This window comes from Girardinichthys multiradiatus, chromosome 15 (assembly GCF_021462225.1).
Source record: "Girardinichthys multiradiatus isolate DD_20200921_A chromosome 15, DD_fGirMul_XY1, whole genome shotgun sequence".
Taxonomy (NCBI): domain Eukaryota; kingdom Metazoa; phylum Chordata; class Actinopteri; order Cyprinodontiformes; family Goodeidae; genus Girardinichthys; species Girardinichthys multiradiatus.
In genome coordinates, this window is record NC_061808.1 from 8,454,338 (window position 1) to 8,469,076 (window position 14,739).

Here is a 14,739-nt window from a genome sequence, read left to right on the forward strand (position 1 = left end):
TAAAAAAGGTTTGACACATCCAATAAATTTCATTCCACTTCACGATTGTGTCCCACTTGTTGTTGATTCTTCACAAAAAATTTTAATTTTATATCTTTATGTTTGAAGCCTGAAATGTGGCAAGAGGTTGAAAGGTTCAAGGGGGGCGAATACTTTCGCAAGGCACTGTAAATGTAAACCAGATCTCTTTTTATGTCTGGATCATTCATGAGTCAGACTTCAAAGGATTAACAAAGCAAAAACAAACAAAACTATTTCTTTAAAAATCGGCAAAGAGTAGACCGAACAGAGTGAAAGAAAAGCTTTAGTCCAAAGAGAAACTTTAAAAGACCTTTGGAAAGTCTAGAGAACTGTTGAACAAGACCACTTTAAAATTACATGAATATTCTGCGTTCTGATAAAATTATGTATTACATACATTAGTGTATTTAAATTACACTACAGTAAAAAAAAAAAAAAACAGCTGCGAGGAGTGGTGTGGAAATCTATTTGTGGTTTTAAGTCATTTGTGCAGAAATTTTAAATATTTCAAAGAATTTCTAAACCTTGAAGAGCTTAGACACATGCAGCTGTCAGAAAAATGTACAGTGATGTGAAAATAAATTTGCATTCTTACAGATTTCAGGTTTCTGTTTTTTTTAAAGCAAACTTACATGTTGCAGATTAAATAGATTTTGATATATGACAAATATAACCTGATATAATAAAAAATGCAAATGATAATTAAATTTTATTAATTAATTAGAAAAAAGTAAATCAAACCAACCTAGTCTTATGTGAAAAAGTAACTTCGCCCTAAACCTAATAACTGGTTGTACCACCTTTGGCGGCACAGTCTTGTACATCACCAGGAATTATCTCCCATTGTTTGAAAAACTGTTTTAATTCAGACACAAAGGGATTTCAGCATAAACACACGGTTTAATGCCACATTATGTTAATCAAACATACATGTTTAAGTTAGACTTTGACTAGGCCATTCCACGATTATCTTTTTATTCATATATAGGTGGACTTTATTGTCAGTTTGGGATCATTTTTCCACCGGTGTAACTTATGTGCGCTTAAGCATAACATCTCAAGTACAGCGGTTCTGGTTAGGTGATTTCTTGATTCTAGGTGTCTGGCAGTAATCAGGCCATGCCATGGCGAGTCATACCGAACCAAACAAATGTGGTTAGTTTTGATTTTTCATGGGGAACTTACTTTTTCACATAGAGTCAAGTTGGTTTGAATAGCTCTTCCCCTTAATAAAATCCTTGCTATTTACATGTACTCAGGTTGTCTTAAATGTTAAACGTTGTTTGATCCGAAACGTGACCAAAACGTCTAGGCATAGGTACTTTTCCGTGCCACTGTACATTACAGTGAAAGCTGACTGATCCACAATGACTGGTGTGATGTCATTTACCTTAAAACTGACAGTGACATGTTTAGGTTCAGAAGATGCAAGTACTGATGCTCCATGTCAAATTGCTAGTGTGAAACAAAGTTCCTGGGTAGTGGAAAGAAAAGAAGCCAAGTCTGGTCTATCCTCTTGAGCTTTACCTTTCTGCATTTAGAGAACTCGCCAGAAATAGTGGACAATGTGTTAAAGATTCACTAGAGATCAAGCAGAGAATCCAGCTCTCAGTCTTTGCAGATTGTTCCTAAACAGCATCAGCCATGTGAGCTTGGTTTTTTTGTGTGTAAGAAGCAGTGAGAAGTCAATTAATTCTAATCTGAATAATGGGTTTCACCTCTGACCCCAGCGCTGCTGGGAGTCCAGGTGTTTGAGGGGCCACTGGCAGAGCCGTGGGCCTGGCCGGACGCCACCTCCGACAGATCCGTGGACTCCTGCTGAGCAGGCCGGCGAGGGAGACGGGAACTGTGCATGATGTGAGCATCCAGCATCTCCAACAGCAGGTCATACAAAGGCACCATGTTTTTCATCTTCATGCAGTGCAGGTGATCCATACCTTTGTTACTGCACATTGGATACAGAGATGTGAACGTGATGTCTAGATGACATATCTACAAATAATAAACAATACCTAGTGCTTTAAAAAAGTATTAGACCTTGGGAAAACAAAAACTGAAATGCATGGTGTTTGGGATTTCATGTGATTAAGCAACATAAAGAGTTGTACATAATTGTAAAGTGGACAAAAAACAGTAGAAAAGTCTGAGAAGTCAGTAGTTTCGTTTTTTTTATTCAGTCCACCTGAGTCAATAGTTTGTTGAACCACCTTTCATGCAATCACAGCAGAAAGTTGTACCAGATTTGCATTTACTTTCTTCTGAACAGTGTCTGTAGAGCATTTTTCAAGTCTTTCCACTGATTCTCAATTGACCGTTGATTGACTTTGATTGGGCCATTCTTAAACTTGAATATGCATTGATCTAAGTCCTTCTATTGTAGCCCTGGCTGCAACAGCCTCAAACCAATTTTTTTTCTAGGATTGCTCTTCATTTAGTTCCATCCATCTTCCCATCAACTCTGATCAGCTTCCCTTTCCCTGCTGCAGAAAACCACCCCTACAGCATGATGCTGCCTGCCACCACCATTTTTTGCTCAGGACAATGTGCAGTATTAGTTTTCAGAGCAGCTGCACACATTATACATGCTAGCCGTGAAGGCTTTGGATTTTATTTAGGGGTATCCGAGTAAAGGGGGTTCAATGCAAATCCACTTTTATTTGTAAAAAGTGTAGAAAGGTATGTATCATTCTCCTTCCACTTCACAATTTTACACTACTTTGTGTTGGTTTATCATGTAAAAAACTTAAAACAAACTGAAGATGGTGTTTGTAACATGAAAATAATAAGAAAGGTCCAAGGGGAATAAATACTTTTATAAGGCGCTGTCAGTTTTTAAGACTATGGCAATACCCGCACTTTAGTTCAGTTTACCTGACATGGCGGATGTGTGAGAGCAGCATAAGAAGATGGGCGAGACGGGTGTACTGTTGGCGGAAAGTAAGTCCGCTTTTGGCGATGGCCCACACCAGAGCATCCGTTACGGCGTCCAGGAGACCCAGCAGTTTGGAACGACTCTGCAGCTCCTCGCTACCTTCCGATGAGCTCATGCACATGTCTGGTAACACAAACAAGAATACATTGAGGTCCACAAATTGCAATAATCCAAGTAATAAAGATGGCAGATGGACAATAATTTACCACGTTTTATTACACTATGGTTATTTGAAACTAAAATTGTGAACGGAAAAGCAGACAACTGTCCCTCATTGGCTGTGACAGGAAGGCAATCAGTAGAGATGCATTAGGTTGAAACAGTGAGCAGCAGAACCTTCAGGGAAAAAACTGGCAGCTGAACATGATTCCTGTGATCAAATAGTGCAATTTTATCAAAATGCTGAGCTGTCATCTGAAATATTATTTCCAACTGCTAATTATTATTAGCAATTTCAGAAGAGTTTAAATGCTGCAATGCCAATAAAGATGTTTCTGTCCATTACAACTGAAATAATCCCAAAGCAGTTTCTAATGAATACATTTTCTATATATATACAGGTCCTTCTCAAAATATTAGCATATTGTGATAAAGTTCATTATTTTCCATAATGTCATGAGGAAAATTTAACATTCATATATTTTAGATTTATTGCACACTAACTGAAATATTTCAGGTCTTTTATTGTCTTAATACGGATGATTTTGGCATACAGCTCATGAAAACCCAAAATTCCTTTCTCACAAAATTAGCATATTATTAAAAGGATCTCTAAACGAGCTATGAACCTAATTATCTGAATCAACGAGTTAACTTTAAACACCTGCAAAAGATTCCTGAGGCCTTTAAAACTCCCAGCCTGGTTCATCACTCAAAACCCCAATCATGGGTAAGACTGCCGACCTGACTGCTGTCCAGAAGGCCACTATTGACACCCTCAAGCAAGAGGGTAAGACACAGAAAGAAATTTCTGAACGAATAGGCTGTTCCCAGAGTGCTGTATCAAGGCACCTCAGTGGGAAGTCTGTGGGAAGGAAAACGTGTGGCAGAAAACGCTGCACAACGAGAAGAGGTGACAGGACCCTGAGGAAGATTGTGGAGAAGGGCCGATTCCAGACCTTGGGGGACCTGCGGAAGCAGTGGACTGAGTCTGGAGTAGAAACATCCAGAGCCACCGTGCACAGGCGTGTGCAGGAAATGGGCTACAGGTGCTGCATTCCCCAGGTCAAGCCACTTTTGAACCAGAAACAGCGGCAGAAGCGCCTGACCTGGGCTACAGAGAAGCAGCACTGGACTGTTGCTCAGTGGTCCCAAGTACTTTTTTCGGATGAAAGCAAATTCTGCATGTCATTCAGAAATCAAGGTGCCAGAGTCTGGAGGAAGACTGGGGAGAAGGAAATGCCAAAATGCCAGAAGTCCAGTGTCAAGTACCCACAGTCAGTGATGGTCTGGGGTGCCGTGTCAGCTGCTGGTGTTGGTCCACTGTGTTTTATCAAGGGCAGGGTCAATGCAGCTAGCTATCAGGAGATTTTGGAGCACTTCATGCTTCCATCTGCTGAAAGGCTTTATGGAGATGAAGATTTCATTTTTCAGCACGACCTGGCACCTGCTCACAGTGCCAAAACCACTGGTAAATGGTTTACTGACCATGGTATCACTGTGCTCAATTGGCCTGCCAACTCTCCTCACCTGAACCCCATAGAGAATCTGTGGGATATTGTGAAGAGAACGTTGAGAGACTCAAGACCCAACACTCTGGATGAGCTAAAGGCCACTATTGAAGCATCCTGGGCCTCCATAAGACCTCAGCAGTGCCACAGGCTGATTGCCTCCATGCCACGCCGCATTGAAGCAGTCATTTCTGCAAAAGGATTCCCGACCAAGTATTGAGTCCATAACTGTACATGATTATTTGAAGGTTGACGTTTTTTGTATTAAAAACACTTTTCTTTTATTGGTCGGATGAAATATGCTAATTTTGTGAGATAGGAATTTTGGGTTTTCATGAGCTGTATGCTAAAATCATCCGTATTAAGACAATAAAAGACCTGAAATATTTCAGTTAGTGTGCAATGAATCTAAAATATATGAATGTTAAATTTTCATCATGACATTATGGAAAATAATGAACTTTATCACAATATGCTAATATTTTGAGAAGGACCTGTACACAGGGGTTGGACAAGGAAACTGAAACACCTGGTTTTAGACCACAATAATTTATTTGTATGGTGTAGGGCCTCCTTTTGCGGCCAATACAGCGTCAGTTCGTCTTGGGAATGACATATACAAGTCCTGCACAGTGGTCAGAGGGATTTTAAGCCATTCTTCTTGCAGGATAGTGGCCAGGTCACTACGTGATACTGGTGGAGGAAAACGTTTCCTGACTCGCTCCTCCAAAACACCCCAAAGTGGCTCAATAATATTTAGATCTGGTGACTGTGCAGGCCATGGGAGATGTTCAACTTCACTTTCATGTTCATCAAACCAATCTTTCACCAGTCTTGCTGTGTGTATTGGTACATTGTCATCCTGATACACGGCACCGCCTTCAGGATACAATGTTGGAACCATTGGATGCACATGGTCCTCCAGAATGGTTCGGTAGTCCTTGGCAGTGACGCGCCCATCTAGCACAAGTATTGGGCCAAGGGAATGCCATGATATGGCAGCCCAAACCATCACTGATCCACCTCCATGCTTCACTCTGGGCATGCAACAGTCTGGGTGGTACGCTTCTTTGGGGCTTCTCCACACCGTAACTCTCCCAGATGTGTGGAAAAAAGTAAAGGTGGACTCATCAGAGAACAATACATGTTTCACATTGTCCACAACCCAAGATCTGCGCTCCTTGCACCATTGAAACCGACGTTTGGCATTGGCATGAGTGACCAAAGGTTTGGCTATAGCAGCCCGGCCGTGTATATTGACCCTGTGGAGCTCCCGACGGACAGTTCTGGTGGAAACAGGAGAGTTGAGGTGCACATTTAATTCTGCCATGATTTGGGCAGCCGTGGTTTTATGTTTTTTGGATACAATTCGGGTTAGCACCCGAACATCCCTTTCAGACAGCTTCCTCTTGCGTCCACAGTTAATCCTGTTGGATGGGGTTCGTCCTTCTTGGTGGTATGCTGACATTACCCTGGATACCGTGGCTCTTGATACATCACACAGACTTGCTGTCTTGGTCACAGATGCGCCAGCAAGACGTGCACCAACAATTTGTCCTCTTTTGAACTCTGGTATGTCACCCATAATGTTGTGTGCATTTCAATATTTTGAGCAAAACTGTGCTCTTACCCTGCTAATTGAACCTTCACACTCTGGTCTTACTGGTGCAATGTGTAATCAATGAAGACTGGCTACCAGGCTGGTCCAATTTAGCCATGAAACCTCCCACACTAAAATGACAGGTGTTTCAGTTTCATTGTCCAACCCTTGTATATACATACACACTCCACTTGTAAAAGTAAAACTGTTGGACACGGAAACTCAGGCGACAATTAAGTGCTACTCTGCCGGATAGGACTCGGTAAAAAAAGAAGAAAATAAATTACGACGTGGTTCCTTTACATGAGACAGGCCTATGCTTGAACACTTCTAAAAATTTTTTAACATCTTCATACTAATATTGATCTTGTGAATGCTTTATTGTGAACTAACGCAAATTATGTGATAAAACAATGTATACTTCAGGGCAGAGCCACCTCAGGATAATAAAATCCTGACTGAAGTCACAGTGGGTTTTTCACAACTACCCAGCCATTCCATCTATGCGTGGAGTTACTTGACTTCATGTTGATCCACAAGTGAAACATCCAGCTATGTTCCATCTGTGACCTTACCACAAGCTTATGTCTGCCCACACAAACATTCTCACTCACTGGAGTTTAGGAGGATCATAGCCTTCAGGCAGACGTATTCCTCCCTTGTCAGCTTGAGTTCTCTCACTCTGGACGTGGCCGCTATTAGCATGTCAAAGATCTCCATGAAGCCCTGGACACAGCTCCCCTCCTCTCTGCCACACACAAACACAAACATTTATCCAGTGTCCAAATTCTGATATTTATGCAGAACAGCTAGACCTTGAGGATAATGTATCTCTCAGAACGAGAGAAAAAGTGGCAAATGTCCAAAGAAAAGGTTAAAAGACCTTTAAAAAGCCTGGAGGGTCATTTTAAAAGATTATAAGAAAATGTGGCTCCATGAATCAAAGCAAAGACGAAATTAGGGGCGAAACTTTTGCATTGTGTTGTGTGTCAATATCTGTATGAATGTAACTGAATGAGATTACTTTTGCTGTGAACTAATATATATTTGCAGTTTAAATCCACTCATCATGGAGATAATGTCGAATTGGGTGCACAAATTTAAATTCAGGGCAGATTTTCTCTAATCCACACAGAATCAAATATACACATACTGGCTCAATATATATGCACATACACCTCCAATATTATTTAGTTAGATGTCCTTTAGCAAGTTGCACCTCAACAGCCAGCTTTGTTGTAGCATTCAGCAAGCTTCTCTCATAACTGTGGATTGGATATTTGACCATCTAGAATGAGTTCTACCAATTCTTCAAAGCAGAATTTGTAGAAGCCATAAAATGGTTACTTCCCTTGCATTGACCTGGCTTTTATTCATAGTCCAAGTTTCAACAGGGTGGAAGTCGGGGCTTTAGGCATGGCACTCCAGAAGCCTAATGTTTGGCTGCTTTACCCATTCCAAAGCCAGTTTTGATATAGAGTCATGTGAAAAAAAAACAGAAAACCCCATTAAATATTCAGCTCCTTATAAGGATGTGTTCACATATCAATATCAAATCTTAAAGTGATTTAATTGCACTTACACAACTAATAATAACCTTTTCCTACTCACTACCCATAAATTAGGACACCTTTCGGCCCATTAGCTAGTCACATGCCTGCTGGTTGAACTAACAAGATGCCTCTTCTAGTCATGTATCTCTAACATCTTCTGTGAGATGTTTGAGGGGTTTCTGGGTCCCAGGACTTTCCTTTCCCAATTCTCAGCCAGTTGTTGGTGGATTTACTGGTAGGGTTTGGGTGACTGTCAAGTTTTAAGGTCCAATTCTGCTTCAGCTTAATGCTTTTAATAGATGCACTCACAGTTTCCAGGTACTGTCTGATACACAGTAGAATTCATGGTGCACTCCCAAACAATGACACTTCTACCACCATGCTTCAATGAGGTTAATTTCAAAGAATGCTATATTTGGTTTATGCCAAAGGTCCTTTTTTTTGTTGGGCAGCTTATTAAATTTAAGACTAATCTGTCCAAAAAATTCCAGAATTTCTGAACTTTCTACATCTGCTTTGCCAAACTTTCGTCTTGCCCTCATGTTTTTCTTAAAGAGTAAAGGTTTGTTCATTGTGGACCTCCCATGAAATGTTAAACATGTGCAGTCTTTCTAAATGAACAGGAATGCCGTTTCACACCAACTGTAGCAGGAACCTTGTTGTCCGCTCTCAGGGCAAAGCTGGAATAAATGTGTTGTGTCCCGATATGTTAGAAACATAAATGCTGTTGTGTGGTCTCCAGTTTTTTTTTAGTTCACATGAGACTGTGTTTTTGGGATTGTTGTACCCTTACTCAAGGATTGGAGCCATCTAACCCAAACTACCACCCTCATATGAAAGAAAGTTGCTTAGAATGTTCACCCAGGCTCAAACCCATCATAAAATGAAAGAAGTTAGAAAAGCAGCTTGACTGTTTACAGTTTAACAATGGCATGGACTAAGAGCGTCCGGAACAAGAAAGAAGTGATTGCTCCAAAGCTGACACCGACCAGCTAAAATGTGCAGCTGCACAATTGCAGAAGCCAAATGCCTTTTGTAGACATGTCTTATCTTTAGAGAAGACAATAATTTGGCCACAAAAACAAACGTGTATTTGTAGGAGTCAAGGTGAGGCTCTTTTTAGGAACACTGCATCAACTGTCAAGCACAGTGTTGGTAGCATGGTCCTGTGGGTCTGTTTTGCTTCCATTGGTACTGGTGAGTTATACAGGTTGGTGGGAAAATGAAGATGTATGATGAACTCCAAATTCTTGAAGTTCATCTTAAATCAACAGCTAGATGGATAACATTTAGACACAATTCAAGGTTACAAGGTAATAATGATCCTAAAAACTCATCCAAGCCCCTTTGGAAATGATAAAGCAGGATAACATTAAGCTTCTGTAAGGTGTTGACCTTGGCACCTTGAGAGATGCCGATCTCATTTCCTATCAGAACAAATTTCAGGGCCTTGCCAGAAAACCAACAAATTCAAATGAGATCTGCCATTTCTGTCAAATGTAGTGGTCAAATATTCAGCCAGACCTATGTCTGAAGCTTGCTGACGGCTACATAATATGTGGATGAGGTGTAAGTTGCCAAGTGATGACAAACCAAATGTTATTAAGTGCATATACATTTAAATATTCAAAAATATATAAAAAATTCAAACTTGTGCACCTAACTCTGTTTTTGCAAATCAGTTATCGGCCTTTGTTGTATAATCAATCCACATTGGTAAAAGAATAACTAAAATGTCTCAATAGAAACCAAAACCATATGACGAAACCTTTGACCATATCTGCAAATTAACGAAAAAGAAATGATGTAAAATAGAAAAAAAGAAAACTTTAAAATAATAAATTAAAAAAATGAATCAATGTATTAGCTGTACCTGCTTAGGCAGAGGTCCGGCGAGAAGATTAGTTTCCCTGGATGGTCCACTGACCTCCACATTAATCCCATCATCAGCACCTCCAGCCAGCAGCACTCCAACAGGTGGACCTGGTCCGAAAGACTGAGTTCAACAAACCCTGAGGAGTGGATTAAAAAAAACAACAAAAACAAACGTTTAATTTAATTTCTCCTTTCTGTCCCAGATGGTGTCAACCACTCCTTAAACTATAGGAATGAGAAAAACACCACCAACAAATATGAGAATACCTAAGTAATTAAACACATCACAACTCAAAACTGATGTAAACAGACACAGAAGTCTAAACATTGACATCTTATAGTTCTATCATAAGCACAATTCAACACTATGCTCAAAAACCGCATTCAGTGCCACAGGAAAACAGAACCTTTGAATGCATTCGTCAGCTGCACATTCAGGCTGCCGGCTGTGAATTAGAGCTATTTAGCAGGAAGGAATTAAGGTCGTTCATCTTCATTGACACCAACAAATTAGTGGTCTGTTGATAGTCTGAGACCATTCTTTGCTTTGAGGCATAGCGAATCATAATGCTGGAACTGCACATGGTCAATGACATACTTAGACGGTCTGAGGCATTACAGTCATGACTGATTGGTAATGAATATCCCATAATTTCTGAAGAGAACATTTCAGGCTCCAGGCTTTCACAACTACTTAATGCTTTAAATTTGGCTTTCACAAATCCAGATTCTCACATAGTCCTTTTAAAAAGTGGTCTTTAAAAGTTTATTTATGCATATTTAGAACCTTTTTCACTCAGTTTTAAGTCAAAAACTGACATTACCAGTGAGTCTGATGAGGAAGTACACAGAAACAGCTCACATTAAGGTAAATGGTTAATGCGTCATTTTATTTTCCGGCTGAAAGTGTGCAAGTCGGTCAAATGTCATCTGTTCCGAACTTTGATCAAAGATTCACATGAAACAGCTCAGTTTTATGTTTTGATTTTAGCACTGTTTTACAGGAGCAAGGTTCACACGCTAGATAAAGCCGAGACGATGGCTGTATTTACCCGAGACAGAAGTCATATCTGTTATTATAAAAGTAAGATCTCTCCACTGACAAATTAAGACAAAATATCTCCCATCAATAAAGCATGACTTCTTATATTCACAGCATGCATGATGGATGGATGGAGATGGAAAACAGCTGATGAGAGAACGAGATGTTAAAATATGTCTCCATCCTTTTCCAGTTTTGTGTCTCCAAAAGTAAATATAAAAATACACAAAAAAATAAAAAAGGATCATCTGTGAAACTTAAACCTTTCCTCCCTGTTTAACATTGTGTCCTACTTTTGGAATGTTTTTTCACATCATTTTATCTTACCTCATCTGCTCTGGTCTAAAAATAACTGAGAACACACTAAAAACAAAGGAAACCACTCTGCCTTGGTGTGAAGCTATGTTATCTACAATATTCTGAAAAGCTATACTACAGGTAATCTTGAACAGTTTAAAGTAAATGTTTAAACAACAGCTACTTATTTTAGGAGGACTCAGCCTTCTCCTTTTTCTGTCTCCTACATGCCAAGGTTGGAGCATTTAGAGAGAGGGATTTTCTCTTTGCAAAATCTTTCTAGATAATTCTAATCTAGATCCTCTAAAATGCTCTATGGTGCTGTTCTCCAACAGTGACAGACAGGGAATGTTTTACCTCCCTCATCATCTTCTTCACTGTGCATCTTTGTGAAGAAAGGCTGAGAGAAATGGACATTTATGTCATATTTAAACCTCAAGGAAACAAGAAGTCATAAATTCTTTAATTGAACATATCTAGAAACTCTGATCAATTAAAAAAAAAGCAAAGTTTGAATTAAAAAATAATTTGGTTACAGTTATTTTACAGGAGTTATTTATTAACAAGGGGCTTTGTTGTAAACTCACGAGAAAAAGAAGTTATATTTTTCTTAAAAAGCTTTTATATTACGCTATGTCAATACATGTCTTTACCAGGGGTGCTAATAAATGGGTTCACTGTATATTCTGTTCTTAGCTTGTTTTAATCAACACTGGAGCTGCTGACCCATACCTGGAATCTTTTTGGCCCAGCCGATCATGTGAACAAGTTCCTTATCAGCCAGGTTTGTAAGCGACATCATCACGTCTGCTTCCGTCAGTGGCCTCTTCATGTCCTTCATGAGGTAGATGTCTGGAGGCTCTGCCTCAATGATTCGCTCAATCAGCTGCTCGGGGGTCAGTCCAGGTTGTAAAGTCTCATTTAATTGGCTCTCTACTGGGCTGGTTAATACCTTGGGTCGGTTTATTCGACCTTGGGAGGACAAACGGGTCACACGCCTCACCAGCGTGCTCCTGCAGTTTCCACGCTCCTTCCGGATACCTGCAAAAAGAGAAGCTACAGTGAATTATTTCTGATGTTTCCTTTGCTCTGTTAGGTTTTTGGCCTTTTGTCCTTTGCAGATTGATTAAACGAGGGGGTACATACAAAATGAAATAAAAATTCTACTCAGTTTGGAGAATCAAGGAGTGATTCTTTTTTGAAATAAGAATGCAAAGCTGTACGTAGAAGAAACCAGAAGAATATTTTGAGCTTCTGGCAGAGCATTTTAAAGTACATTTTGTTCAGCTCCTAGTCCTGAAAGTTGCCCCAGAAGTTCCACAGTGAAAGCAGAATCCTAACAGCAAAGCAAGGAGGTGGGAGTGTGATGGTATGCGTGCAAATAAAAGATGACATTTTTACATTGTACTGTGAGCCTCTGCATGTTTAAAGAAATTACACAAAAAAAGTCTCCATCCTGCAGAGACTAACCTTAGGGAGAATATTCCTCCATGACAACAGCCAATGAAAGCAAACCAAAGATGCCTCAAAATTTTATAAAACATAAAAATTTGAACAAATCAGCCAAATTCAAAGAAACATTGTTTTGGTTCATAAAAAAGGACAAAATTCTGGTAGAAAATTCTGTTTTTACTGAATAAAGTTGCAACTGTATGGACTAGTTTTTTTTCCTACAGCACAAAGTTTCTACACCAGGGGTGTCTAAAGAATGGGTAAAGGTCCATGTTTTTAATTATCCATGTTTTTTGCTTTCATTTTAATTTCACAGTAACGACTGCCACAAACATCCTGTGCCTTTTACTCAAAAGCAGACTTAGTGTACAATAGTCATTGATGTACCCTCAGTTTACTGTAATTCATTTCAAATTTTTTATTTAACCTACAATTTTAGTAGATAGTTATGAAATAAAGCAGATAACACATTAAATTCGATTACTGAAATATTTTTGATGTTTCTCCTTTAAACATGTCGCATTAGATTTCTTGTGATATTCCCACATTTCCTACAGAAAACAGAGTAATACACTGTTCATTTTGATAGTGTCATAAATTTTACGTAAGTTTTTACAGATTTCTCCTGTTTCAGAACTTGAAATTCCTTCTGTTAGCTTTATTTGTAAATTAAAAATGTTTTTCAAGCAAAGCAGATTACACCAGAAATCCTTTCCTGTAGAATATAATGTTGGATAATAAAATGCTGGGAGTAAACAAAACAACAGAAAAAGCCCAACGTACCACATTTGGTCATGCCAACTTCGTAGCATTTGCGAAGGCGGCATGCTTGGCAGCTCTTGCGTCGGTTCTTGTCTATAGTGCATTGATTGGTTGCTGGACAGATGTAGTCGTTATGTCCTGAAAACAAAAAAGTGCATTTGTTACATTATGGTCAGTAAAAGGAAAACTAGCAGTCTGTCATAAATGGGAAATGATGCCCTTTATTCTTTCCTTTCCCAACAGAGGAGCAAGAAGAGATAAAAGCAAAATGATTATAGAGGAACTGGGTTCTGACAACGTTTCCAGACTCAATCGAACACTTTTTCAGTCTCAAATTAGCAAAGTTCCAAATCCAGTTTTGACCTACCAAAGCTGATAACCAAAATCAGTGTTGTACACTGATACAGTGATGTTTATTTAGCTGTTTATTGAAGCTGAAGCTCAATTTTCTTCTTTTTTCTGATGTTAAATTAGGCAGACAGGAAGTGAAACTAATTCAACACTTGTAAACATGGGACTGACAATATTTTGATTGATTATTGGTCTCCCCTCCTTGAACCGCCCCCTTAACGTGCTGGAGGACTTCGAGTGCTCGAATGATCCTAGAGGCTATGTTGTCTGGGGCTGAAATGCCCCTGGTAGGGTCTCCCATGGCAAACGGGCTCTAGGTGATGGGTCAGACAAAGAGCGGTTCAAGAACCCCTCATGACGACTACAAAATCGAGGTACGTGACGTCGCCCGGTACGGCGGAGCCGGTGTCCCACCCTGGAGCCAGGCCTGGGGTCGGGACTCGCCAGAGAGCGCCTGGTGGCCGGGTTGCTCCTCGCAGGACCCGGCCGGGCCAAGCCCGAACGAGAGATGCGAGACCATCCCCCAGTGGGCACACCACCTGCAGGGGGAACCGTGAGGGACCGGTGCAAAGAGGATTGGGCGGCGGACGAAGGTGGAGACCTCGGTGGCACGATCCCCGGATGCTTAGGCTGGCTCTAGGGACGTAGAATGTCACCTCCCTGGGGGGGAAGGAGCCTGAGCTTGTGCGGGAGGTCGAGAGATATCGACTAGAAATAGTCGGGCTCACCTCCATGCACAGCGTGAGCTCTGGAACCCATCTCCTCAAGAGGAGCTGGACTCTCTTCTACTCTGGAGTGGCCCACGGGGAGAGGAGGCGGGCTGGAGTGGGTTTGCTTGTCGCCCCCCAGCTCAGCCGTCTAGTGTTGGGGTTTACCCTAGTGGATGAGAGGGTCGCATCCCTGCGCCTTCGGGTTGGGGAGAGGTCTCTGACTATCATTTCGGCCTACGGTCCGAGTGGTAGTGCGGAGTACCCGGCCTTCTTGGCGTCCCTGTCGGGGGTGCTGGATAGTGCCCCTCCCGGGGACTCCATTATTGTGCTGGGGGACTTCAACGCCCACATGGGAAACGACAGTGACACCTGGAGAGGCGTGATCGGGAGGAATGGCCTCCCCGATGTGAATCCGAGCGGTGTTTTGTTATTGGACTTCTGTGCTAGTCATGGCTGGTCCATAATGAACACCAT

The 14,739-nt window shown here is 40.8% G+C and overlaps 1 protein-coding gene across 3 annotated transcripts in view; it reads right to left on the minus strand.

Annotated features, from left to right (window-relative positions):
* Positions 1 to 408: 408 nt before the first annotated feature.
* The window catches only part of esr2a (estrogen receptor 2a), a 31,636-nt gene continuing 17,305 nt past the window's right edge, over positions 409 to 14,739 (minus strand). For all 3 annotated transcript variants that reach the window (XM_047388285.1, XM_047388286.1, XM_047388287.1), the window contains 6 exons: positions 13,226 to 13,342; positions 11,723 to 12,031; positions 9,650 to 9,788; positions 6,838 to 6,971; positions 2,893 to 3,076; positions 409 to 1,966 (listed from right to left, as the gene is read on the minus strand). In XM_047388285.1, coding sequence (XP_047244241.1) covers positions 1,717 to 1,966; positions 2,893 to 3,076; positions 6,838 to 6,971; positions 9,650 to 9,788; positions 11,723 to 12,031; positions 13,226 to 13,342 — 1,133 coding nt within the window. In that variant the 3' untranslated portion in view covers positions 409 to 1,716. The remainder of the gene's footprint in view (positions 1,967 to 2,892; positions 3,077 to 6,837; positions 6,972 to 9,649; positions 9,789 to 11,722; positions 12,032 to 13,225; positions 13,343 to 14,739) is intronic.